The sequence below is a fragment of the Brachyistius frenatus genome, unplaced genomic scaffold, assembly GCF_029030835.1.
Source record: "Brachyistius frenatus isolate BFR_SWC_R1_liver_20210118 unplaced genomic scaffold, ASM2903083v1 Contig_1, whole genome shotgun sequence".
Lineage (NCBI taxonomy): Eukaryota > Metazoa > Chordata > Actinopteri > Embiotocidae > Brachyistius > Brachyistius frenatus.
Genome location: NW_027210600.1, coordinates 5311722 through 5338565, shown reverse-complemented (window position 1 = coordinate 5338565; position 26844 = coordinate 5311722). Strand labels below are relative to the sequence as shown.

Below are 26844 nucleotides of genomic sequence, written 5' to 3'. Positions count from 1 at the left end.
CGTATTAGCTTAGCTGTTATTAGCCAGGTTAGCACATAGTGCTTCAAGCCTGTTAAGCCTCAAGTGATGGAAGTCTGAGGACATAAAGTAGGATATAAAGTGACGTTTGACGGTGGTTGATATCTGTTGTAAGAATACATGATATTGGAATGAATCTGGAAGCAATTTTCTAATCCATTTTTCTCTTTCTCTCTTTTTTGTTTGTGTTTCTTTCTTCTTTTTTTTTTTTAGCACTGCCAGTAACTCAAACAAGAGCACACCCGCCTGCTCACCAGTCCTGCGAAAACGCTCGCGCTCTCCCACACCACAGAGCCAGGAGGGTGAGAACATGGTGGAGAAGGGTTCGGACCACTCCTCTGACAAGTCCCCCTCCACGCCTGAGCAGGTTGTCCAGAGAACATACTCCTTGCAGTCAGCACGAAGCGGGGGAAAGAACTCCAAGGTGAGTGACCAGGAGATGCTCCTTTTTACCTGTCGGACACAGTTTCTTGGCATCTGACGAAAGAAATATGAAGGGTAGCTTTGCAGTTTGAAATGTGGCGCACTTCCAGATTTACGATCTCAGCTTTTTGAGCTCTAAAATCTCATAAAGCTTTGCTGTCAAGAAGGCCCGTCAGCGTGTCCTCTCCGCTGAAAACAGTCAGTGCTGCTCAGCTGCGTTTATTATTATTTTGTATCCAATAGCTGTCGTCAAAGGCTTCACAATTGAGTGAGACGCAATTTTAGAAACAAGGATAGGGCAGGGTATCGGTAAATCATTCTCGATACAGGTGTCTGAATGATGTGTTTTTCTAATCAAATCCATTTTAAGAACAACAAAATTACAATGCACATTATGGTCCATATGTTTTAGTTTCCATACACTTTAGAGGGGGAGAGTGTTACTCCAGTTGTTTTCTGCTGCTTCAATTAACACATGTCCCTAAACGCCTCACATGCTATCAGTTGATGCTAATTAACCAGCTGCACGAAGGGAAGCCTTAAGTAACTGTAGCACACACAACTCAGAATGTTATGAGGCAAAATATTAGTTTAAGAAGAGTGAAATAAGATATCCTAATGAATCAGAGTCATCTTATTTTGAGTCATTTCTTTTACCTTGGCGAGCAGCCCAAGTAGAGGTTAAATGCTGTGCCTTATTGCAGCTGATTAGATTTACTCCTCCGTAAATGTAGTAAGAGTCATGCGTTTCAAAACAAAAACATGTCACCGTGGATGTAGCCTCGGTGTCAAAATTTGGTACCAGATGACATCGATTTTTTTTTTTTTTTAGATAGCACTGAAGCAATTTGGTCTGTGCCATAGAAGTATTGAAGTTCAGTATCTAGTTGTAGGCATGGAGTAATGTTAAATTATACATAAAAGGTAACTATGGGTTTTCTCTGACCAAAAAAGTAGCAGTCATTGTGATTCACTGTAGTGTAATCCTTTTTACACCCTCTTTAATTCAAATACAGTGATTTAAACATCCATGTGAAGGTTTGGTTATATGACCTAAATGTTTATGTGGAGTAAGAATGTAACATTCCTGTTAACAGATCAATGAGACAGCAGTGAGGGGAGGTTAGCAGCTGAGTGTTTTGCTTTTACACGATTTTATTCCCGTCATACTGCGGCATCAGCCCACCATAATGCATTACATTTTGATATCGAGTTATCCTGACTATATGACACTCATGATGATGTGTACACTCTAATCTGCAGCCATTCATTAACTGCGACCGCATAAATACGTCAGAGTTGGCCTGGCTTTTCTTTTCTTTTCTTCTTTTTTTTTTCTAGTGTACTGACATGTGTGTTATGACTTGGTGTGTGACTAATGAACTGTAACTGATCACTCCCTTCCCCCTGCACTCTCCTCTCCATTTCAGCCTTTCATTTTTACATACCATTTGTCCCACAGTCTCTGAACTCATGTTTCCTTTGATAAAACTACAAGAGCACGACAGAGAGGACGGTTCAGTATTGAAACGCCGCCTCTCGATCCAATCATCAGACCTGTAATGAAGTTGTGAAAGTCCGCTGTAACTGTTCACAGAGTTGAGTTTTGTTCCCTAAAAAATAAGATCACACTGACAAACTATTGGTACTTATTCACTCAGTGTTGGGATAGTTTTAGGTTGTTTGAAGGTAGATACTAGAGTTAGAGGACATTATACAGGTGTGAACATTTCACGGCGCTTAAATGCTGGCATTAAATCACAGACTATAAATTCTGGTATCGAGTTGTTCCCCCTTTAGGTTTCAGGTGTCATAGGTCTTTCTTTAACCTGTCCTCCCTCTCATCTGCATCTCCCTGCACAAGTGAACTCACTGATGGATGGAAATCTTTCAGATTCAGGTTATTTCACTGAAGGTCCCAAAATGTCAGACACAATTCACCCCCTTTCTTATATACCATCTCATTCTGTCTTCATCTGTCTCTCACGTTGTTTCAGTCTCTTTATTTAAAATCATGTTTATGTCACCAAAACAAAGTGTGCACGCTGTCTTTCTCTGCTGCTGCTGCTGCTGCTGCTGCTGCTACTACTACATGCCATGTGATAATGTGTGCCATCTGATAATGACTGTTCAGCTCTTCTGTTGGTACTTTCAGCTGTTTCTTCTTGCAGTTTGTTTCCTTTTATTTTCATTTTTTCTATCTGATTTTTCTTTGTTCTTCTCCTGATTGCATGCTAGTCTCACAAGCGACTTTCCAAAGTAAGCATTACTCTTTTTTTTTTCTGTTCTTCAAATATCTCTGTGCCCACCTTCCCCTCTGCAACACCTCCTGTCTTGTGAGCTTCTCTGTGGAAATGTCCGAGCCCATGTTTGGAATGCTTCACCCTGAACCCAGCCTGGCCTCCTGTGCACTCTGCCACTGTTGCAAGACTCATCTGCACCCACAATCATAGCAGATGGATAGATCTTAAAACCAACAACCCCACACAACCTCACCCACCCACCCACTCCTCCTCCTCCTCTGCTGTTCTTTCCCCTTCTGGTGATATGAAATGTAGCAACTTTTTTTTTTCAATATTTGCATTAGGTTTGGTATAAGTACTGAATATGAATGTTAAATCAGGATGCTCTAAAATATAAAGACATGAAAGAAGCATGATAATGAACAGAGGCACGCATATAACTACCACACAGGTGGTGAAGAAGTTCCAGATTTTGTCAAATAGCCTGAGACTAAAAATGAATGTTTCTGCTGCAAATTCCTAATAAAAATCAATACTGCAAACTTTCTCTTCTTCCTCTTCCTGTTCTCCACCTACACCTGTGTCCTGCACCTCTCTTAACAAACTTGTTACACCGTGCTAATAGCAGCTTTATATCTGTCACGCTGTGTACTGTAATTGCTCTGCTGTAAAAGAACACACTCCTGCCAACTTCCCAGTCCAGAGCTCCAGGACCACGTCGTTATTTGAGCAGCCTCTATGTTGCCACATGAAAGAATCGTTCATCTCTTTTTCTTGCACCACGAGCCCCTAACCCCCTCCTCCCAGTCCTATAAATGTCCCGCAGACTCGTCTCACGTTTTAGTGCATCGCCTTTGCTGTCGCTTCATCCTTCTGATTTGCTACTTCATCCCACTTTTATTTGTCACTCCTTGAATTTATAGGCTGAGTATAGAGAGTCAGTCTGTAGAGTCTCATGTTAAAATGCTCATTTGTATCAACATTTAATCAACACAAGCAGAAATAGGGCAGACGGGGAAACACATGGAGTCAGTGAAGGGTGACGAGCACCCTCATGATGCTCTATGTGCTGCTGTGCAGCCGCTCAATCTGTTTCGTGCACATATACACACAGATACGAATTGATTACATCACTCCTCTTTTCTGTGCCAGAGTCCAATCCCCCACCCCACTCCACCACCACCACCACCACCCTCCACCCCTCCACCCTTAACCCTGTTTCAATACTCCCACATGCCTCCCAGACATGCCATGAGGTCATCCCAGCAACGTGAGCTTGATCGGCCGGACCCTAATGCAATCCAAATAAAAGGGTGCATTCGGCGAAAAGGGGCCTCTCCGCAGGAACAGATAACTGATGATAAATTAGTGACAATAATCAATCGGGCTTCTCGTGTAACGTACCAACTAGATGGAGAGTCAGCTTTGCAGTGACATTTCCAGCCCTCTGACACTACTGCATTGTAACGGCAGTATTGTATAGTATATATATAGTTGCAGTATATGTTCTTCAGAGGTGAAATTCTTCGGACCGCAACGTCTTCTCTCTCATTTTCCATTTCTTTCAGTGTTCATGTTGCTCGCTGCTTTGGTTAACATTTTGTTTTCTCTTTAATTTTCTTTCAGTATGACAGACTAAACCTGATTAAAGTAAGCATTTCTTCTTGTTTTCATTTGACCCATTGACAATTCCTGCTGGCCCCTATTAAATCCCCCCTTCGGCCCTCCACTTCCCATATAGCTGAGACTATAGGATCCCCTTTGACAGTTTCAGCCCCTGTTGTCCTTCCCAGTGCTTCCCATCCCCGGAATTTATGTATTTAATTTAAGGATGATGATTCATTCGAATTTTGTGATATTGTTCATCGTAAAAATGCCTTGTATAATTTGAAAACTGATACCACTGTAAAATTTCAAACAAAAGAAAGATATCACTCAAAAGTAATTCTTTTGAAGCCATGTATCCAGAAAAAAATCTGATTTGTAATCTACATCCTCATGTGGTGAAATTTAAACCAAATAATACAGTTCAGAGTTTTACAAACAGACTCAAACCTCTGTAAATCACAGAGGAGTCTCAGGCAAAACATATAATTCATATTTTAATGTGGATCGTCTGTCTTTCTCTGTCTGTCTCTCTGCTGCAGCTTTTTAAACACAGCACTTAAACAAAATCACAATAGATACTCTCTCGTTGTATAAACAATGCTGTCCTAACCTCAATAGCATGCAGTCACACCAAGTCAAACACAATGCACTGCACCTCATCCAGACATTCGCCTCAAAGTAATTCCTCTCTCACGTCTCTGTCACCTTCAAATCAGATTAGCCCACATTAGCCCAGCTATCGTCACAGCCAGGCCTCGGGCCTGCTACTGCAGCTCACTGCTCGCTGACACCACACACAGCAGATAACCACCAAAACCCTGCCAGGCACAGAGAAAACTCAGCCGACCTCGGGAAGAAAAGAAAAATCAACAGTGTTTCTGGGTTTTGAAAGGACAGATTTGTAATAATCAGTGCTTGATTTAGCTTGTGATGCATGTTTTGTTGTAAATCTGCCAGGTCAAAATAAGAACGTGCTTAAAATCTGTTTTAAACACATTTGACTCAGTCTTCTGTTGAATTATCATACTCAAGAAGTTAGCAAAGATGCAGTCATTTTTAATAGTAGTCTGACTACAGAAGGTCCAAATAACTCATCATAAAAAACCTCTCCAAAGTAGGAAAAGTTAGATTTTGCTGCGAGTTGATTTATCATTGATTTAAGTTCAAATGTGGTGCTTTTGTTTATCTGTCTTCAGGCTAATGCTGTATGATGCCATTTTTGTTTTTACTTCTTTATCCCCTGTTTTTCTACATTTGAAATACCCTCTTCCTTGTTGCTCCCTTTGAATGATCACCTGCATGTTTCCTCTCTGGGACTTTTGCTCTTAGGCTGTTAGTGGCAAGTGTGTTGATGTGGCTGCAAAATGTTGTGACGTCATCGTCACCCTTTAAAATGTGTCTCTGCTGCCCTCTGCTGTTACAAAACTGCAACAGCCTCAATTGGTTGTTTATGAACAGAACAGAAAATGATAATTGATAGAAAGTTGCCACTTAAATATTTAATTGAAATCCAGAAACACGCAATAAAATTAATTGAATATGCCATGGAGCCTTATTTTCACAGCTCTAACAAAACTGCTGTTTAAATAGTTTTACTTGTTATTAACTTTTTTTTTTAATATTGTTGACATTTCCAGGAATGTAACTGGATGATTTTTAAAGACAGAGAGATTGATATATTCTAGTTCTTGTATATTAAACAAATAAAGGTAACATTTTTTTTCCACAGCATATTGAATGTGCTAATGCAGGTTTAGAGTGAGATTACTTTCAGTTCAACTAAAACTAGACCTTGGAAATCCTTTTATTTTGAAAACCTCTCACTAATGTTTTTTTCCTGAGTGGCTTAAAATGTGAACTGGAAGAGAATTTCACCCTGCGTTTACCACATTTATTTGAGGTTAAAAATAGAGCTCACTATTGAAACACTGTCGATAACTTCCTGTGAATTCTGTCAGGAAACGGTGTGAGGTGCAAGATGGCTAGTAACTTGTTGAGAATGTTTCACAGCCTCAGTATGTCTGTATTTACTAGTTTCACTGAGTTAAACACATCCTCTCTCTTCCTTTCTCTCTTTGTCTTCCCACAGAAGAGCCAAAGCTGGTACAACGTAAGTTAGACCTTGTTTTTATTTACACCATCTATATGTGTTTGTGTGTTGTTTGAGGTGTGTGCGTGTGCGTGCGCTGGTGTGTATTCACTCCATGTTGTTTTAGTGACAAACGCTGCTTAGTTGACGAGAGGTACTTGACCCCGTTTACTGGAGCACCAAACCACCAATGTGAGTTGCTGGTCCTGCAGGCAAGGATTAGCACGGGCTTAAAAGAGCAACAGGTGGGCTTTTCTAATGCAGGGAAACCAGAGAATGGAGAGGACAGCAGTGTCGGGCTTTAAACACAAGATTTCATGTGTAAATATTTTACCAAAGATTCTTCTTCATGGAACACAGTATGGATGCAAAAGACAGATATTTGCAATATTTGTATTTCACCACAAGGTGGTGTGCTATCATTATTTCTGACACATCATAATTCTCTCACTTGATGGTAGCCTCTGAACACCCACATCAAGCATCTTTTACACTGAAAGGGTGCCGGTTGTGTATGTTAAGCCTTCAGGCTAAGCAGCATTTAAAGTGTTGGACTTGACACTCCTCAGTGTCAAACCATAGTTTCTCCTGAAGTGTCTATACTGGCCTTTTTTCCCATTTTATGTTGTTTTATTTCCTTTTTTTTTACTCCCTATGTGTACACTCTTCCCCTCTCTCCCCAGCATGAAAGACAACACATCCTGAGAGTAAGCATGACTTGTATTCTTGTGCAACCCTGGATATCTTTCTGTCTCTCCTGCTCTCAAACTGTTGGGATTTTAATATCCCTCCTGCCTGTTTCTCATTCCATTGACTTCACTCAGTGTTGTTACCACCTAACAGCAAAGCCACACAAGGAGTTGATTTAGAAATATCCAAAAATATTTTCCCAACTAAAGCCACAGTCTTATTAGTTTCATTCAAATCTGCAGCGGCAGTAGGAGTGGTTTGGATTTGTAATTTAAGATGTGGTCGAAGGCCTGTCACCACACAAAATGTTTATTTCTGGTATGCAACAGGTGGTAACAAGCGCTCTGAGTTTCTTACTGTACTAAACAAATCAACAAACAATCACAAGGGCCTCTGGACGAGCCATGGGAATGGAGCATGGTGCTTTAGGTTGTGGCATGTTTCCCCTCCAGCCCGACTCTGTTTCCCAAGTCCTGATAAACATGGACGCTCACTCCGTTTGGCTTTCGGATTCAGGAGTTACAATAAAACAACAGCACGGAAACCTCCCTGCATGTAGTGAAAATGGAGAGCAGCTGTTGTGTTCGAATGTGGCTTGGTCCAAAAAGTCCAGACAGCTTCTTAAATACTTCTCTTATGCACTCGGCTATCATGAACCCTTCTCATTTCCTCTATCGACCTGCTGTTTGGAAAGGAGCATAACAAGTAATAATGTAGAGTTGATGTTGCCTTGACTACACTGATAATACCTACAGATGTAAACATCATGTTTAACCCTCCTGTTGTCCTCGGATCAAAATGACCCGCAGCTGTGTTCAACCAAGTTCTATTTTATTTCCATATTTTTTTTTTGGGATCATTGGTCATCATTCTTTAAAGAAACCCTCACAGCCTCCTTGTCACCAATGATCCCAAAAAATATGAAAATAAAATAGAACTTGGTTGAACACAGCTGCGGGTCATTTTGACCCGAGGACAACACGAGGGTTAATGGTGACATACAGCTGAGCACAGTATACATCAAGTGTGCAAGATATCAGGATCATCTGCTCTCACCTTCTACTGTACTAAAACCTTAACAGTGTATTTCCTATTACTGAGTGCCAAAGCTTTCTGAAAGGATAAAACTGGTGATATTCTATGTTTCCGGGGTGTCAGTCCATCTCATTCTCGTGAGCGCAATATCTCTGGAACACCTTGAATGAATTTCTTCTAATTTGGCACAAACGTCCGCTTAGACCCAAGAATGGTCTGATTACATTTTGATGGTCAAAAGTCAATGCGACCTCATGTCCATCCCAAGCACGGCGGAGGTATGCAGCCGCAAGGCTGCAATTCAAGTTTATTGTCAACAACTGACAATAATAAATCAAAACAAACTGGGAAGATTCAGTTGGAACCACCAGACTCAGGTCAGAAAATGAGAAATGAATTAACTCATTGATGGTTTTGGTCTGTTTGTAAGATTTGTTGAAAATAAGAAAAATGTAGACTAACACCAGCCTTATCCTTTAAAGTTCCATCTACTTCCAATGCAAGTTGTTTTAAAAACGTGTTGAAATCAAGTGTAACTCCCTCAGTACGTGTGTGCTGAAGTGCACGAGCAGCAAGTGCGGTCTTCAAACAACACTGACATCGTTCTTTGTAGTTTTAAGAAAATAAGTCTTAATGTTTAATGAGAGCAAATGGCTGTTTAGATGTGTGAAGTTAGCAGTGTGAATGAGGATGGTATATACCACAATTTAATTCATTATGGTGAGTTTACCCATTAAATGACTCACCAGTATTGGGGCTGTGGTCCTGACATTTTGCACACTTATCTCTGCACATGCACTCACTACTAAAGCTCAATCAGTCAGAAAGACCTGTCCAACAGACACTTATAGTCGTTGACTGTACTGCATACGTAGGTGTTGTACCTGTTATACACCTGCATGTCAGCCAGTGTGTGCAGGTGTGTGTAAGTGCACCTCTACATGGCAACGATGACCTCCATCCTAATGTGAGTTCTGAGCCTGTAAGAGACATGCGCAGCCGTCACGGTCTTCCACAGCGGCCCTCCGCAAGTGCCTGTTCATTCAGTCTACACAAGTTTGTCCCAATGCTTCCGTGGCAACCATCCCCACAGGAAGTTGGCAACAAGATGGAAAACACCAGACGAATACACACATTTACCTTCCTGTGACCTCCCATCGAACGAGAAACAGCCGTAGTAAAATAAAATGGGTTTATTGTTAATAGAATAAACACACCTTCCTCCAGTACACACTAAAACCGCACCCTGCTTTACTGTACCAGTCTCTTTCGTCCCCTACTGTTTGTCCAGCAAGTTAATAGTTAACCAAATCAATACACACTGTGTATCTGCGGTCCCGCCTCATCCCAAGGCTCGCACTGTCACCTAAACTCCGGATGCCGCATCACGCTCAATGGCCTCTTTCTTTGCTAGATGTATTGGTGAAAATGTCTTAAATGAGGAGAAATAAAGACTCGCTCTCAACATCGGAAACCACAAGTAATTTTCAAGGGATGAACCCTCATTAACCCAATGTTTCATCCACATTATGTACAGATGTTCACCATGTGGATGAAGGCCTTTTTGAAAGCTCTGTTTGAAGAAGCCTGAAGACTATTTTCCTGATTCAGATTGTCATCTCAGCGTCTGGTTGAAAGGAGGACGGGGAAATAACAGAGGAAAGGTGGCTGAATTCCTGCGCACTAATGCGGTTATCCATTTGCTTCGTACACAAGTCGTAGTAACACTGGTGTTTTTGATGGTTTTTTTTTTTCAAATGGCCACTCAGACTCACATAACTACGCCCACCTTCTGGACTGTTTAAATATTTTTAGCTCAGATTGGTGGGACAACAGGCACATCAATTGTTTTTTTTAAGGCCTGCTAAATTAGGAGCTCTGCATCTTCCTCGCCTGCTGATAGTAACACAGGGTGATCAAGTGTCAGTGGTACATGAATGACCTCCATACCAAGGCAGGGAGAGACTCCTTCACACCCTCAGAGCTTTCAAATCCTCTACGATAGGTACTTTTGTACTTTTAGTTTGTATTCCAGCAGCTTCTCAGACATTAAATAAATGAAATCGATAAGCAAAGAGTCATTTGCAGTATTTTTGTTCAGCCACTTCACTCTGCGACCCGCTGCCTGTCAAGATTGATGGGGTTGTTTTGCAGGCGGAGGTAACTGGAGGTTATGCTCACATCTGTTCTCTGTAACTCAATCACTTGGTCGAACAGCGAGACGGACTCAACACATACTTCAGAGGACTGAAAACGTTTTTCCTTTTATTCAGTCCCGTTTTCTTTCTTCTCAGCGTCTCTCTCCAACTTCATCTGTGTTTTGTATTAGTCCTCTGTGGCGCAATGTAAACTCACTTCATTCTTTGCTGGTTGTAAACAGCGCAATTACAAGGCACTCAGACCTGGACAGCACCACACACACACACACACACACACACACACACACACACACACTCTCCTCACACTTACTAGGAGGAGTAAGCTGGGGGTGAAAAAAGGAAAAAGCTACTGGCATGATAATAAAGGACTTGTTGGCCAGGGTTACTAGAGGGCAACGGCCATAACTCCGCTCACTGTGTGTGTGTGAGAGGAAGCGCGAGAGAGCCGGAGAACGACAGAGCGAGACAAGGATCATGTGGCTGGAGTGCGCCGTGTCCACTGCTCATTGCTGAAAGGGAAGCAGCACCCAAAACAGGGAGTGGACACTGCAGCTTCCAAACCACCGGACTCACCATCTGCCTTCTCTTAATACTTTCCAAACTGACTGTAGCTGACAAGTCCTTCAGCACCGGAGGAGCCCACTGGGCACGGCGTGGACATTTTTCTTCCATCCAAAACGCTAGGAATATGGAACTGGATGAGGACTGCTCGATGTCGGACTGGGAGGCCGTACTGGAGCTGGATGAGGCGTTGGCAGGGTGGCTGCTGCAGGGTCCAGCTAGAGGGGAGTGGGGTTGGGAGTGGGGCTGGGTTGCCTCGGATCTTCAGGACCTGGAGTGGGACACCGAGGAGATTCCGGCTGTAAGTTGACCTCCACTGGTGAGCTGAAAACTACACGGAGAGCGATGAAAACAACACCGTTTTGTTGTTTTATTTAGCCCTCACAGGAGAAGGGGTCAGTAAAATGGTTTTGTCTTTACTGTCTGCTGCTGTAAGCAGAGTTCGCTGGTAGTTCCCCACCACTCAGTGAAACAACTGCTTTGGTTATGAGTCATAGCTATTTGATTTCTTCTGAAGCTCACAGTGGGCTGTTGTTTGGAGAGATCATCAGGTTACTATGTGAGTGACTCAATGTATGAACAGTGTAGGTGTGTGTTTGCTTGTTTCTAGACCAAGAGGATGGTTTTCATCATGAGGGTGTGCGCAGTTCATTTCAGGGCAGTTTTTTTCTTCTTCATCACCACGTTTCAGACAAACTCCCAAACAGTATTTCAACTCCCTTTATTTTACAAGGAAGGCATATGACTTTTACATGAACTTGCTGTTCTTTTCCCACTGGAGAAATACATTTTTCTTTTGTTTCTGTATACTTCTTGTTACTGTACTGGCAGCTTTTGTTTCCTCTCTTTCCTGTTGAAGGAAAGCATCTGGCACAGACAGCGAGAGCCCTCACTTTGGCACACAGATTTACTACATCACAGACAAACCCTGCAAATAATCAAGCCTGCTGAAGCCAAGCAAAGGAAAAAGTGTGATCATATGAAAGAGGAGCGCCTCCGCAGAGCTGAAAAGACTTAGTTTGACCTCGTTGATCAAACCACTATGTTCGGATTTTGTTTACACTTGAGGTTTCACCAGTTGTCCTACTTCTTGTCACTCAACAAAAGCCTCATTGTCAGAAACATGTTGCTCTGTAATGCACATCTGACAACTCCTGTTACAAATTCTAAATTGGAGTCGTAGCTGCATGTGCATTGAATGATCTGCACCGGGCTGAGTTTGTATGGGTTGCGCTTTAAATCATTCTGTAACCGAGTATCGTAATGAAGCAGCCGTACACATGGCTACATACCTCTGCTTGCCTTTCACTATATTTCCATTCCCAGTCCCTGTCAAAATCCCCCACAGAATGAAAGTCATGGTACGATGAAAGGAAACCAGACGGATCTGTGGGTGGTTTTAACAAGGTTATCTCACATGCTCATGGAAAACAAATAACCCGGGCTGCGTGACGGAGACGCCGTGTGAGTGAGCGGGTGGAGGTCCGAGTGTGAGTTGTGGAAACATATGCAGTGTGTGTTTGTGGTGTCTCTGACTCTGCCTGTCACTGCAGGTGCTGAGCCCAACATACAAGCAGCGCAATGAGGACTTTAGGAAACTCTTCAAGCAGCTCCCCGACACAGAGAGACTCATTGTGGGTGAGTGGACGCCACAGACACACTGGGGCCATCTGAGTACTGGCAGGGTGCAGCCAGCTTGGTAGTCATTAGAAAATCATTAATCCTAGGAGAACACACATATGTCAAGTGTTGAACATCATGACATGAGTATGAAGGTGTCTAATGTTTGTTCATGAAAATTTAAAAAAACGGAGATCTCCCTCTGCCTACTTTAGAGGAACTTTGAACCTTATAATGAACTTTTCCAGCTCTCTAAGCTACATTATGAACTCTGCTATGATTACAGAACGTCATAAGTTTAGTCCTCAACTCTCCGATGAATGCTGTCATTGTCTGAAATGTCTGAAAAATAAAACTGTGTGACTTTGACTTGTGATCTAGTGAGGATGCGTTCACATATAAATAAGATGTGCACACACCAGGGGGGCTGAGATGCACAAATTAACAGATTTTTTTTTTCATGGCATTGACAACATTTGATTGAATCTGAGAATTATATCTGAGCTATTGATGGATATCCGTACCGAACTGATTTTATATGTTAGTGACGTGGTTTCTCTGTGATGTCATTGTCTGATTGACTGGTTTGTGTTGCAGACTACTCGTGTGCTCTTCAACGGGACATCCTCCTACAGGGACGACTCTACCTCTCTGAGAACTGGATCTGTTTCTATAGCAACATCTTCCGCTGGGAAACACTCGTAAGGCTCTCTGCATTTTTCTTGGCAGTATTGGGTCATGTGTGTGTGTTTGTATCAATAACTGTCCCCATTTCTGTGCGTGTAGCTGACAGTGCGACTAAAGGACATCTGCTCAATGACGAAAGAGAAGACTGCTCGCCTCATTCCCAATGCCATCCAGGTCTGCACAGACACTGAGAAGGTAAAGGACACAGAATCACTGAATTATCTTCTGTAGAAACTTAACATGACTGTGAATGTTTTAGATCTAATCATCCTCGCCTAAAGAGACACCGGCGAAGCCTTGACCTATAAAGTCTGGCTGGAGGAGAAGTGATTTATTCTTCCTCACCAATAGAGGGGCACTTGCTCCTGTCACAAAGTGTCTCAAGAGAATGGTTGGAAAGATATTAATGTCCACCAACATGGCTAAAATATAATCTCTGAATGGCAGGGTTTAAACAATGCTCCTCAAAATGTTTTTAATTTCACATCCAGTGTTTTTTAATTACATGTTAAATTGACAAAAACATGATTTCCTTTCATTTTTCTCAGCACTTCTTCACCTCGTTTGGAGCCAGAGACAGGACGTACATGATGATGTTCAGACTCTGGCAGAATGCGCTGCTGGACAAGGTAAACAAATCTGATCCAATCTGTGTATCCTTTTTCTGTTACTCATCTAAAACAGGGAATTTTTTTGCATATTTGCAACATAGACGATGATTGTACAGAAAAGAAATGTTGCAGCTCCCGTCTCCTCGTCCCTCACTTGGATTATTTTGTGCCTTTTGCAGCCCCTGTGCCCCAAAGAACTGTGGCACTTTGTCCATCAGTGCTATGGCAACGAGCTTGGCCTAACCAGTGACGATGAGGACTATGTACCGCCTGATGACGACTTCAACACCATGGGGTGAGTCTGGTTACGCTGCAGCATCAGTTACTATGGCGACCCACTAAAAGCATTTTCTCTCAATTACCTAATTACCCAAATTAGAACATAACCAGTGAGCCCAATATATGCCATAAAAAGAACACACACACAGTCACTTAGATGCACAATTACCCACTTGACATCTGTCTCTCCTCTCTGCTAATTTGCACTGCAGTTTAAAGAGTTTGTTTTAAACTTGTTGGTTTACCAGCTGGGCCGGATACTGCTGAGCAACTGGAGAAACTTAAAGTCTGCGAATGATGCAACTCACTAAATACTGCTTGTGTTTGAAGGCTCAAAAGCTCTTTTACTGCTCTGTCTGTCTTTGTTTACACTTTCCCTTCATGTCTCAAAAGGTTTGATGTGGTGAAATCAATACAGAGTCATGGTTTTAATCTGTTTGATCTCCAGTGCACTCACAGTGTCTGAAGAGATGTGGGCTACGTATGTGATGTGAGAACTGATCAGTGAACTCAAACTGGCACTGAGAAAGGAAAGACTGAGGTTCGATTTGAGATCTAATGAGCTGCTCCGTGCAGGTCCTGAAGTAATTACGGCTTAATGAAAGTCAAAGTCAACAAACCTGTTTGTAAATTAAGCAGAGAAAATGTTTACTTGCTTCCCACACATTTAAATCTCTTTCAAAGATGATAATAAAGTAAAAAAAAAAAAAGTAAAAAAAACACCCACTTTCTGCAAGTGCCGTTTGACACATGCTATACATGCAGGAGGTGAGGTGGAATGATTATAACTGAGTAAAGTCCGTCTCTGTTCTCTGGTGCCTTCAGGTTCAGTGAAGAGATTCCCAATGAAGAGAATGAGATCAACAACGACAACTTGTCGAAGAGCAGTGCAGAGGCCAAGCCTGACGGGAGCCCTCCTCCCATACATAAGAAGGTCGTCCCAAACAGCACCATCCCCAGCCCCAGCAACCACGACACACCCATCCCAGTGAGTGACATATGTGGTATACTGTGCTTTAACCCCAACACATATTTAATCTGTGGTATACAAAGGTGGAATCGAGTGCTAAACCTCTTTAGGTCAGAAAAGTTTCAGGATATTTGCTGGACAAGATTTGATATGGAGCATTGTTGATGACTGATGCCTCTGTTGTTCTTTTCCCCAGTTTGACCTCCCAGCAGAGGAGTATGCAGACTGCCTACCAGACGGCGAGCTGCTGGCTGTGCCCCTGATGGTGGAGGAGAAGAACAAGACCAGCGGGTCTGGTGGTCCTGTCCCCTCACCGTCACTGGACTTCAATGACAACGAAGACATCCCCACTGAGCTCAGCGACTCTTCGGAAACACACGACGAGGGTAACTGCACGAAACAGAATGAAAATGTCCCTTTCAGATAAGCCAGTGGAAAGTCTGCTCATTTATTGACTTCTCCAGTCGTAGCAGGATCATGCAGATAATGCTAGGAGCAGGATTTGAAGACAAACTTGACAAGGCAGCTCTCGTATTTATTAACCCGTCATCTTTTTTGTGTTTCTTTGATGTTTTTAGGCGAGGTACAGGCCTTCCATGAGGATCTGAATGGGAGGCAGTACATCAATGAGATCTACAAGTTCAGTGTGGACAAGCTGTATGACATCCTCTTCACAGAGTCTCAGTTCATGAGTGACTTCATGGAGCAGAGGCGATTCTCAGGTCAGTACTCCTGGGGTCATATTCACAAACACTCCTTGCATCCTCTCAGAGAACTCCTAACTGAGCCTAAACATTTCTAACAAGGAGTCTTAACTTTGGAGGGATTCACGAAACTTGGCAGAGCAACACTGATTAAACGAGGGACAGAAACTTCCATCTTAGTGAGAAGGGGTATTTAACCCTTTGCTAGGTATTAAAAACCCTTTGAAAGATCTGATTGGTTGATCCAAACAAAATGCACTCTTTGTGATAATGGACACAGAATAGACAGTGACATCATGTGGACATAAAATGAACTGCGTCCTAACTTGAGCCTGTGAAAGTGCTGTTTTTGTTTGCGATCACTCTGCTGATGAAGGTAGTGACAGACCCGACTCATCACTGCTGCACTGTGATCACTTTTATTTCTGTTATTATGTAGTGAGAGATGTGAGCGCGTCTTTAATGAGATCAACCACAGACATCATCCCTGCACGATATAATTTGAAGCACTCGCTGTACTTCTGCAATTTTCTTCTCTGCTTAAGAAATGTTTAAACCTCTTAAGAGTCCTCCTCCCTACTCCGAACAGTTTTTCACCTGAGGAGCTCTCTTGAGGGCCAAGACATTGTGTGAATAACTACTTAATGACTGAGTTAATGAAACGCTCCACCAGCATCTATTCTTAACGTTACGGGGAAATCCTTAGAAAGCGTCCAAGTCTAAGAATTTACTCTTAGTACGAGGAATCTGATGTTTCTACCAGCTGATCCAGTCATCTCATGTCTGTCGTCAGTGGAAATAGTGCAAGCCAAAAAATGAATCCCCTCCAGGTTTTAACAATTCATAATTATCTCCCTGTATTTTGCCGTTCAGATGTAGTGTATCATCCGTGGAAGAAAGAGGAGGCTGGGAACCAGACCAGAGAGATCCTGTACACCATCTCTCTGTCCAACCCACTGGCCCCCAAAACAGCCACAGTCACTGAGACGCAGGTAAAGTCAACTCAAGTAGATCAGAGACATTTCTTACTGTTTATGCTTGACTTTTCCTAATTAAACCACATTTTGCTGTTTGTTTTTTTTAATCAGACTTTATACAAAGCCAGTCAGGAGAGTGAGTGTTACATCATCGATGCTGAGGTCATCACACACGACGTGCCCTACCACGATTACTTCTATACTCTCAACCGCTACATGCTGACACGGGTGGCCAAGAACAAGTGCCGGTTACGGTGAGACATTATCAGATACCCAAAGACCTGTTACATTATGTAGTTAATGCAGTTGTTATTATTTTAACCATTTTTAATCACGTGTTGTTTATTTTAGATTGTCTGTTTGCTCTCCATTTTATCTATTTATATTCACCATTTTAAGTCATGAGAAAAAGTTGTTGATAATTATGAATGCATACGTGTGTGTCTCTCAGGGTTTCAACAGAGCTGCGTTATAGGAAACAGCCGTGGGGGCTGGTGAAAGGCTTCATAGAGAAAAACTTCTGGAGTGGGCTAGAGGAGAACTTTCGCCATCTTGGTAACTTCCAGTGTTGTTTGTTTGTCTGTTTGGGTCGGTCACATTAACAACCAGTAGTCCCACCGAATGCGATGGAGACTTGACATGATAAAATGTGAAAACTGCATGTGGTTTAAGCACAAGAGACTGCATGACTTAAATGTGTTATCTATTTTACAATATAAGCCCAAATTTGTGTTTTCTGTGTTCAGTATTGCACAGCCTCAGTTTTTTAGGGATTGAAACTCCCTCCGTTTTTTTGTTGTTGCCTGAACTTGTTATTGTGTCCACTACTTTTAATGTAACCTCACTGCACTTCAAAAACTTTCGTTGAGATAAAAAAAAAAAAAAAAACAGATCAATTTTTTTTTTATAAATGTCTTTAAAAGAAAATAAACGCTTTCCAGTCCAATATTATATATATTTACAAAGATATATATGTTTTATTGATTGCTACATGTGAGCAGTAAAAAAAAAAATAACAGGGGATTTAATGTTTGAATCACACAAGCAGATTAAATAGAGAGGAAGTGGAGTGTAGATAGTTAAGTAGACACATGTATGTCTGGGACTGCAGTATGTGAATGTCTTCAACAAGCCCAGCTGTCCTTAAATACATGTGGACGAGGTGTTACATGAATGTGTAACAGACGTCTCCTTCTGTCTCAGAGTTGGAGTTGTCCAAACTGGAGGAGATCCTGACCGAGTCCCACCAGCTGTCTCCGAAGGCGAAGGTGGTGAAGAACTCCACGGTGAGGCGGAAGAAGAGGCCACTCCCCCACATGCGCAGCCAGCATCTGGACGAGGCCCTCAGCCCCGTTACCACGCCGACGGACGAGGAGGTGATTCAGCGGATCAAACACGTGGCAGGCTCCACGCAGACCCGACACCAGAGTCCAGAACACCATCACCTCCCCGGAGGCCTCGCCCTGTACAGCGTCTCCAAACTGCTGCTCATCATCAGCTTTGTGTACGCAACCAATCGCAACACGCACACACACACACACACACACACACACACACACACACACACACACACACACACACACACACACACACACACACACACACACACACACACACACATATTCATGCAGGGATGCCTGTACATCTGGCCACATGTAAACACAGATTTGACGTGACACACAGGTTTACACACATGCTCCTGTCACATTAAAGTTGCTCTGAGTCACTTGTTGCATGTTTTCATCTATTTTTCCAGGTGACTGTTTAGTTTCTGTTTGACTTACAAGTGAAAATGTGAAAAGTGAAAAGGGTTTTTTGTCCTGTTTTGTTTTTTGCTTTTGAATAGCTCATTATGATTCTATCTTGAGTGTAACTCCTTTCTCCTTTTCTTTCATTGCCATCCCTAGGATCTGTCTCAGGTATATATGTTTTCTAAGTGAGAAGGGCCAGTTGTATCTATTTACTAAGTTTTCTCATTGCAGTTTGATTATAGTTTTCTTTTATATTGGAGCTATTTAAGGGCATTATGAGTTACAGGAATGACTCACTGGTGTGTTTCTCTCTTGAACTCCTTTCAGCCTGGTCCTGCTGGTGTTCCTCAACATGATGCTCTTCTATAAGCTGTGGATGCTGGAGTACTCTGCACAGTCCTTAACTACCTGGCAAGGTTTACGGATTCATGAAAGGTACTCACACACAAGCAGGCGTGTTTTTGCCACCAGATATTTACTCAAAACTCTTATTATAGAGAATAAATGTGGGTAATGGATTTAAGAGGCATTTTAGGACACAGAAAGTTAATCACTGCAGAGATGAGACGGACAGCAGTTCTGATGTAGTTATTTTTCTATTTGCATTAGAGTCTGCAAAGTTTCAGACACACACGCACACACACTGTCCGACATACACACTAAACTACATCCATATGGCCCTTGACGCATGTGACAGGAAAACACAGAGCTTCTAAAATTACCCCTGAATAGCTCTGGGCTCACTGAAACAATTTACCAAACTGTATGTTGGCAGTCCTTCAAAATGGAAATCACGCTTCAGTGGCTGCACCCTGATGTTGCTAATGTATATGTGTGTGTGTGTGTGTGTGTGTGTGTGTGTGTGTGTGTGTGTGTGTGTGTGTGTGTGTGTGTGTGTGTGTGTGTGTGTGTGTGTGTGTGTGTGTGTGTGTTTTCAAGTAAACTGCCTCAGACGCAGATGGAGTGGGCCCAGCTCCTGGAGGCGCAGCAGCGTTACCATGACGCCGAGTTGCTGAAGTGGAGGGAGATTATCAAGTCGTCAGTCGTGCTGCTAGACCAGGTAGTCAGACACAAAGAGAGCTTTTCAACATCGTGTTAAACTCTTGAGAGAATCTGCCTGCACTTGTGTTTCTGTTGTGGTTCGAAGCTGCTCTAATTTGATGTTTATACGTTCAGCACTGAGGCTGCCTGGTTAAACAGCCCCTTGACTCTGCGTCGAGTTGTTTTGGGTGGTTGAATGATGGACAGGAGGTCTGTATTTATTTCTGTGCTGTTCTTTATTTTCTGGATAAGTAGATATGTATACAGTTAACACTCACCAAGCACACTATGAAACATAAAGTTAATTTAGCATAGTGGCTAGCTCGCCTCTATTATTTCACAATGTGACCAATTTAGCATTTCACATTTTATCGTATCCACCACTGAGAGCCAGCAACCCTGATGGTGGTGGAGGTCAGAAAAAAGGACTCAAGCCTGAAGAGTTCAGTGCCTTGTGGCTACATTAACCTAATGGAGGATTATGACTGCAGTCAGTGCAATCGTTGGTGCCTCTCCGTTTTACAGGGGATTTCTCACAATTTGAACTTTGCAGAAAGAACCGAATGCCATTGAAGCTGCACCTGAAATATCTCACCAGAATGTAACATTGTCTACATTCATCCTCACGAATCATGAAAAGAATCTTGCATAAATATAATTGTACCTTAACAGAAAGGGTCTCTTTGGTATTCGTTGCTTAACTCCTTGAAGTTTTTCCTTCAGGCTACCAGAACATTCAAATGTATAGCTAATAATATAAATTATATCTATATATAGTATACCTGTTAGAGTTATTTTAAGACATTGACCAAGTTTTTGCAGGATTCCCAGTTTTAAAAAAGCCAGTGAAAAGCAATAAATATTTAATTTTCAATCATCGATATTTGACCGATGATCGATTTATTTGACAATAAACTTCTCAACCCCAAAGAACATGAGAGGATTTATATTACCCACCTAATGCTACCTTTTCACTGCCAAGTTAGCCAATGATTGAACAAATGAACTTGGCTGGAGCCACTGAACAACTTTCTCAATTTGTATCCTCAAATGAATGACCACCACTTGCAGCTACAGTTGCCCAGTTGCCCTTCTTCGGGCTCCAGCCCCGTCATCAGTGACGTAGTTGGTGTTCAGGAGAACTGCAGGCTAACTGAGCTGTCTGGGTAATCAGGGGTTTGTGCCCTAGATGCCACACCAAAACAAAACGTTGTTCTCTTTGCTTACACTGCAACTCCTGCGGCTACGTTTCCAACTGAATTTTTTTTTAATCTCGAAATATCAGTGCGGAGGATGTTATGGAAAAGGATGAATTTCACCGGTTTTTTTGGGCTGATCCGGATATTCAGCTGTATTTATTCAACCAAAGAAGAAATGTAGCGAAACTGAGCTGCAGAGAGCAAACGGTGACCGGTGGAGCCTTTGCTCAAACTGCCCTCCGGTGCCAACAGAAACTGAATCATTCTGATCCAGTGAATTTCAGCATGGGCAGTTTTTGTTGGAAGCTGTTGCCAACGTTGACCGAGAGAGCCGTGTGGTGTGCTGGAGACCTTTTTCAGGATAGCGACCATAAATTGGACACGCAACTAAAAGCAGCAGAACTGAGAGGGCAGACGACCATTTAGTGAGTATTTTTGTCACCTGACACTGTGGTGGTGGTGATTCAGGCCACGGTTGGTTTTCTCAACACGTTGTAGTGTTAGTGTTTACAAACTGCAAACTTTTTCCTCTCTGCATTCAATATCATCTGGCTGCTAATCTTTTTTTTTTTTTTTTTTTTTTTTGAGTGGGTGGTACAAGTGGAGACAGTTGGCAAAGGGCACCAAAGCATCTGGGTGTCAGAACCTCACGTGCAATGCATTCTGGTACGTGGAGGCAGTGCACGCACGGCTGCCCTAGCAGGAAAACTGAGCGGGCATCCACATTAAAAAAAAAAAAAAAATGTTTGATCCTTTAAAAGAAGTGAGAGAATTACTTACTCAGTTACGCATTAATGTAGACATCGTTTTTCTGTCTTTGATTAACAATCTTTGTTTGTTTTTTCCTGTTTCTCTCTCTCTAGATGAAGGACTCTTTATTGAACCTCCAGCGAGGCATTGGTTTAAGGGACTACAACTCTGAGAGCGAGGAGAAGAGAAGTCGCTATCACTGACATACCACCATAAGGCCATGAGAGGCATGCTGTGCAATATAGGACCTGTTTTGTGTGTGAACCAGTATGCAGGCAGCAGCAAGGCAGCGAGAGGACAGAAGGGGGGGGGGGGGGGGGGGAGGTTGGACCCACAGTGAGCGGGTCCAAAGACGTAGAGAGAGGAACAGTCGTCTCCAGTGCACAGAGGTTCAGACCCCCAGCGGAGGTACTCGTGGATGGAAAGTGCCCCGAACGCACACAGGAACTGAGGTATCCACTCCATCACTGAGGCATTGTGGGAAGGTGCGAGACTTGCTCCTTCTCTCCGCCTGTGGGATAACCGTTTCCTTCTGCTCTCTTTGTTTCCAAGTGCATCCTACTGTAAGCCATGTCGACCAGGAGAGTGGCAGAGAGCAGGAAGGAAAACTACTGCATGCATTTAGACAACCTAGCTCCCCTCAGTCAGTGTTAATGTGGTCCAGTTCCAGTCTATGTGTGTCACAAAAAAACAAAAAAAAAGAAGAACAGAAGAGGAGGAGAGGTTGAGTCAAAGGAAGAGGGGGGGTAGGGGAGGGGGGTCCTTTCGAGTCTTAAATGGCTTTTTACGCTCTCTCGACTGTTCCAAACCGACCGTCCCCTAGAGGTCCTCGCTGCAGCGTCCCTCCGGTGAACCTCCAGGTGATCAGAGGGCAGCTCTGCGAAAGGAAAGAAGTATTGTAGCCGGGAGGTCAGCGTCACTGATCAGTCCCTGTTGCCTTGTTTGAACCGGGCCTGGCCGGTTTGTGTCAGGGCTGGTTCCCTGTCACACCGCCGTGTTGAGATGTTTCAAAGTCGAACCTAAAGATCGCCAAGCCCGTCTTTTTAACCTTAGTCACAACCCACATGATCACTCGCCCCTACCACAGTGTTACCTGCCTAACATTTCATTATTTCTCATCCTTCTGATGAAGTCGAATGTATTAGTCTGGGAAAAAAAAAAAAAGGCCGGAGTTATTAATCTTTGAAACGGGGACGCTGCAGCCAGACCAGTAGGGAGACCTGTATTCTTACATGTTTTATTACTAAACTGTGATTATATCTCTTTAAAGATGTTTCAAATTGGAAAGAATTCTATGAATATATTTGAAATATATAAGAATATTTCATTATTTAATATATATATTTCAAAATATATAAACATTACCTATATTTATTGTTAATTTATGTACATACAGAAATTATCAGAGCTCTAGACCAGTTAAAGAATTTCTAACAAAAAGTGTTTTCTTCTAAAAATGCATGCCAGATATGTCTGTGACATGTCCAGTGTGCAAATATGATTCTGCATTTGCGCGATTATATTCGCGCATGTGTGTGTGACTGAGTGTGAGTGCGTGTGAGCGTGTTCATGTGTGTGCGCACACGTGTGTGCTGGATAGTGTGACATTTTTACCATTCCACACGTGTATGTTTCTTATTTCGTTTTTCTTTTCTGGCTTCTGTAGCCAGACTGCCTTTTTCTTTTTTTTGTATGCTATTGTATGCAGCCTTGCATTAGTCCCGCCAGGGTACAGTTTACAGTCGAAGAGTTTTTGTTCCAAAATGATGTATCCAGTGTTTAAAAACAAAGTTACTACTTCTGCTTTTACAGAATGATCGACCGCTTAAATTAATGTCACTTTTTGACACATTAGATTCAATTTGTGGTCGGAAGACAACCGATTATCAGACAGAATAATGAACATGGTGATTTTTCTCTTGTCGAAGGATATATAACATTTTGGAGATGAACCCTTCATCTGCCCTATTGTGAGCACCTCTTCTGTTCACGTCACCACATCAGTGGTTTGACCACTCTTCGCTAAGAAGGAGCAGTTTGACATTTTAAGAAATGTGTTTATGTGCTTTCTTGCTGGAGTTAGAATGAGAAGATTGATGCCACTTTCGTGTTTGTACATTAAGTATGAAGCTACAGCCAACAAGCTCCGTCTTTATGTTAACGTCTTGTTTACTCTACTGGCCAACAGCCAGTTAGTTTAGCTCAGCTGGGGGGGAAACCTAGCAAAACCTGGCTTTATGTTTACCATGCAGATATGAGGAGCAACATTATTCTTCACCTCTAACTCTCAACATTGAGGAATAAGCACATCTCTCAAATAATCAAGTCTGGTTTTTTTTTAAAGCCACTACCTAAACCCAAATTATACTTTCCCTCTCCTCATTTCAAGTGTCTGTCTTGGATGAAATGAAAGCATGAGAATTAACTTTACGCAACTCAATTGAACCAAAAGAAAGAAGTAGAAATGTACCTTCACAAATTATCATGTTGTTTTAAATGAAGTATTTATCATGTATGTCATGTATTATAAATATATATATATAGATATATACTGGAATAGGTGCAGTAAAGAGCATCTCTTAAGAGTTTGTTAACAGATACTCCTTACAGCTGACAGACTTCAGCGATGAAAGCACTTCCAAACCAAGATAAAAACTTCCTTGTGTAAAAACAGAGAAAGTGAAGCACTTTAAGGCCTTTTCAGGTAACGAATGAAAGACAGAAACAGGGCTGCGGTTCCGTCTGGAGGCGAATGCAGGGCTGAGGAAAGAGTTGTGATTTACAACTTCCAAATTCCTTCAGAAATATTTGGATTTTAAAATCCGGTCACTCCTCGAAAACTCTGTCACTTTTGCCCAGATATGATACTGAATCTTAAAAAAAAAAAAAAAAACCATCCCAAACAAAGCAGCTCCGAACTAAGACCAACCCACATCTCTTGTCCCGTTTTCAGGACGAGGCAGGAATGAGTGACTTGTACTGTATGAGGGCGGGAAAAAAAAGTATCTTTACTGTGTGCCTGCACAGCATGTTACTGACTGACATATTGAAACCAGCAGAGAGGCTTCAGCACTGGATCCCTGCTGTGTGTGTGTATATTACATGATGAAGAAGGCACTGGGTAATGATAACGCATGGAAACCTTAAGACCTGAATGTGAGTGGTTTGACATGTTTTCTGTTTTATAGAAATCCCTTTCGCGACCCGGATGACTCTGATAGATTCCAGTGATGCTTCATGTGTATGACGCTGCAGGAATGTCCTTGATATGAAAATGTGATTGAAATGCTTTAAGAGTTCTTTTTCAAGTGTATTAAATGGATTTTTTTTTGTTTTTGTTTTTGTTTTTGTTTGTTTGTTTGTTTGTTTGTTTGACAGTGACATTTTCAGCTGTTTTGAAGGAGAAATGGTAAACGCTTGACTGAGACGGTGTTATTGACCCTGACTTTATTCTTTTCACTATCAAGACTGAGGGACAGCTCACAGTGGCCCACAAATTTTAACATTAAACACCCTTTTTTTTTAGTCCACATCAAAAGTTTGCTCGATGCTCCCGAGGAACCGTCACAGCAGGCCTCAATTTGATTTCATAAATCTCCACAATTATGCAAAATATCTTACCTTCAAAGCTCCACGTTTCTTATCTTTCCCAGCACATCTGACTTAAATCTAAGCTACAATCTCTCAGAAATAACACCTGTTTGTTGTTTATCTGCTTTTATTTTTTATTTTTTGTTTCTGTTTGTTTTCAGTCTTTATTTCTAGCGTGCACTCACAGTTAATCTGTGTCACACGAATGATTGTATGATTTCTATTGCTGCACAGCTGTGGAGCCAAGGCCACCAAGAGGTTTGGACGCCACCATGTTGGTCACTGACAACTAACAGATTGTGTGCTTCGTTGACTGTACATATATATATTGGCATTTGCCTTGCTGTGAGCCGGCGAGGCAGCACAGTACTAACTTAACAGCCTTGGAAGGAAAACACACACATACACACACGCAACCTCCTGAAAACGACCACTGATCAAACTCATAGCAAATGCTCTTCTTCGAGTGTGTCTTGATAGAAAATATGTACTGGTGTAGTTCTGTTCAAAAACAAATCTGCTGTATGTTCTTTCCTTTTTTTCTTTTCTTTTTTTTTTTTTTTTTGAAAATGTTTTGATCTCTTGACTTTTAGTGAAATTTATACATGAGATAAATATACTGTAAGTATATGTTGTGTATATCTGCAGTGTGTACACAAACACGCACTGACAAAAGAATCCGACCTGCGCTGCGCGTGGGTTTCGACTTGCCGATGACTTTGCCTCATAGAGACTGAAGATAAAAGTGGCTTTCTGGTTCATGTGAAATAGAGATTGGAAGTATGAATAATAAAAAAGAAGGAAAAAAAAAAAAAAGAATACTAAACAAAAGTGCTGCGGTTTTTGGCGTGGTTACTTGTTTATTTCACAGATGCAGCTGCTGAGCTGGAATCAAAGGAGCGCCTGGAATACGAACCTGAATTTGTTATTGAATCCCAAACTATTTTCCAAACAGGAAGTCCAGCTGTTATCCATGAAGACGCGACGTGTGTGACCTCAGGAGACTTTACAGAGAGCGTAGTACAGAGGAAGATTGCTTGAGCTACCAAGATGAAATATTCATCTGTTACTGCACTTTAAAAAAAAAAAAAAAGATCAAATCAAAAGTCTCTAAAAAAAAAAAAAATGGATGTCATGTATTGAAAGCGTTGTTATTTTGGGATCAGTGCCAACACCACACGCTTCTCATGACACTCTGCAGTCAGAGCGTTCTGCTCAGGATCTCTATGGCTCCGTTTTGTCTCACTTTAATTACTGCTGCGTAAATTGCCCATTCATTTCCCCTGTCTATGTGTTGTGTGAACTCAGCCAGTGAACGCAGGTGGAAGCTACACGGCCTGTCCACGTTGTTGAGGGTGAAGTGGAAGAGAGAAGCCCTGACACCACTCGGATGTGCACGTACAAAGTAAGAGCCACCACAGCAAGACATTTACTGACACTAATTCAAATGTATTGGTTTTTTTTTATTAGGATTGGCACCAAAAAAAAAAAAGCTATTGCTTTTTACTCAATTTTCTGATATATATAATGTGTATAATGTATCAAATAACTTACTGTAGCCAGTCTTGTTCTAGATTAGAGTTCTCACTTTTTGCTCCTTTGCTCACTGTTCTTCATTTCTTGCAGAAACTAAACATCTGCACTCTGGTAAACATTGATTTTTGCACCGTTAATAAGGGAAACATGAATACGATCAACTTTCCTCAACTTCCTGAAGGCATGCTGCACAGCATGGAGGAAGATGGAGAAGACTGAAACCCGGATTCCTGATTAAATCATAAGTTTATGATATTTTTCTATAAACAAATAGCTGCTACAAATCAATACAGCATTTGAGA

The 26844-nt window shown here is 42.0% G+C and overlaps 1 protein-coding gene across 8 annotated transcripts in view; it reads left to right on the top strand.

Moving 5' to 3' along the window:
- The window catches only part of gramd1bb (GRAM domain containing 1Bb), a 109051-nt gene extending 84292 nt beyond the window's left edge, over positions 1-24759 (top strand). For all 8 annotated transcript variants that reach the window (XM_069711647.1, XM_069711810.1, XM_069711728.1 and 5 more), the window contains 20 exons: positions 232-442; positions 2680-2700; positions 4311-4334; positions 6382-6402; positions 7065-7088; positions 12380-12464; positions 13044-13147; positions 13233-13328; positions 13682-13762; positions 13924-14039; positions 14849-15011; positions 15190-15379; positions 15572-15715; positions 16571-16689; positions 16786-16928; positions 17126-17229; positions 17878-18178; positions 18753-18860; positions 19365-19485; positions 21529-24759. In XM_069711647.1, the coding sequence (XP_069567748.1) occupies positions 232-442; positions 2680-2700; positions 4311-4334; positions 6382-6402; positions 7065-7088; positions 12380-12464; positions 13044-13147; positions 13233-13328; positions 13682-13762; positions 13924-14039; positions 14849-15011; positions 15190-15379; positions 15572-15715; positions 16571-16689; positions 16786-16928; positions 17126-17229; positions 17878-18178; positions 18753-18860; positions 19365-19485; positions 21529-21618 (2266 nt within the window). In that variant the 3' untranslated portion in view covers positions 21619-24759. The remainder of the gene's footprint in view (positions 1-231; positions 443-2679; positions 2701-4310; positions 4335-6381; positions 6403-7064; positions 7089-12379; positions 12465-13043; positions 13148-13232; positions 13329-13681; positions 13763-13923; positions 14040-14848; positions 15012-15189; positions 15380-15571; positions 15716-16570; positions 16690-16785; positions 16929-17125; positions 17230-17877; positions 18179-18752; positions 18861-19364; positions 19486-21528) is intronic.
- The last annotated feature ends 2085 nt before the right edge of the window (positions 24760-26844 follow it).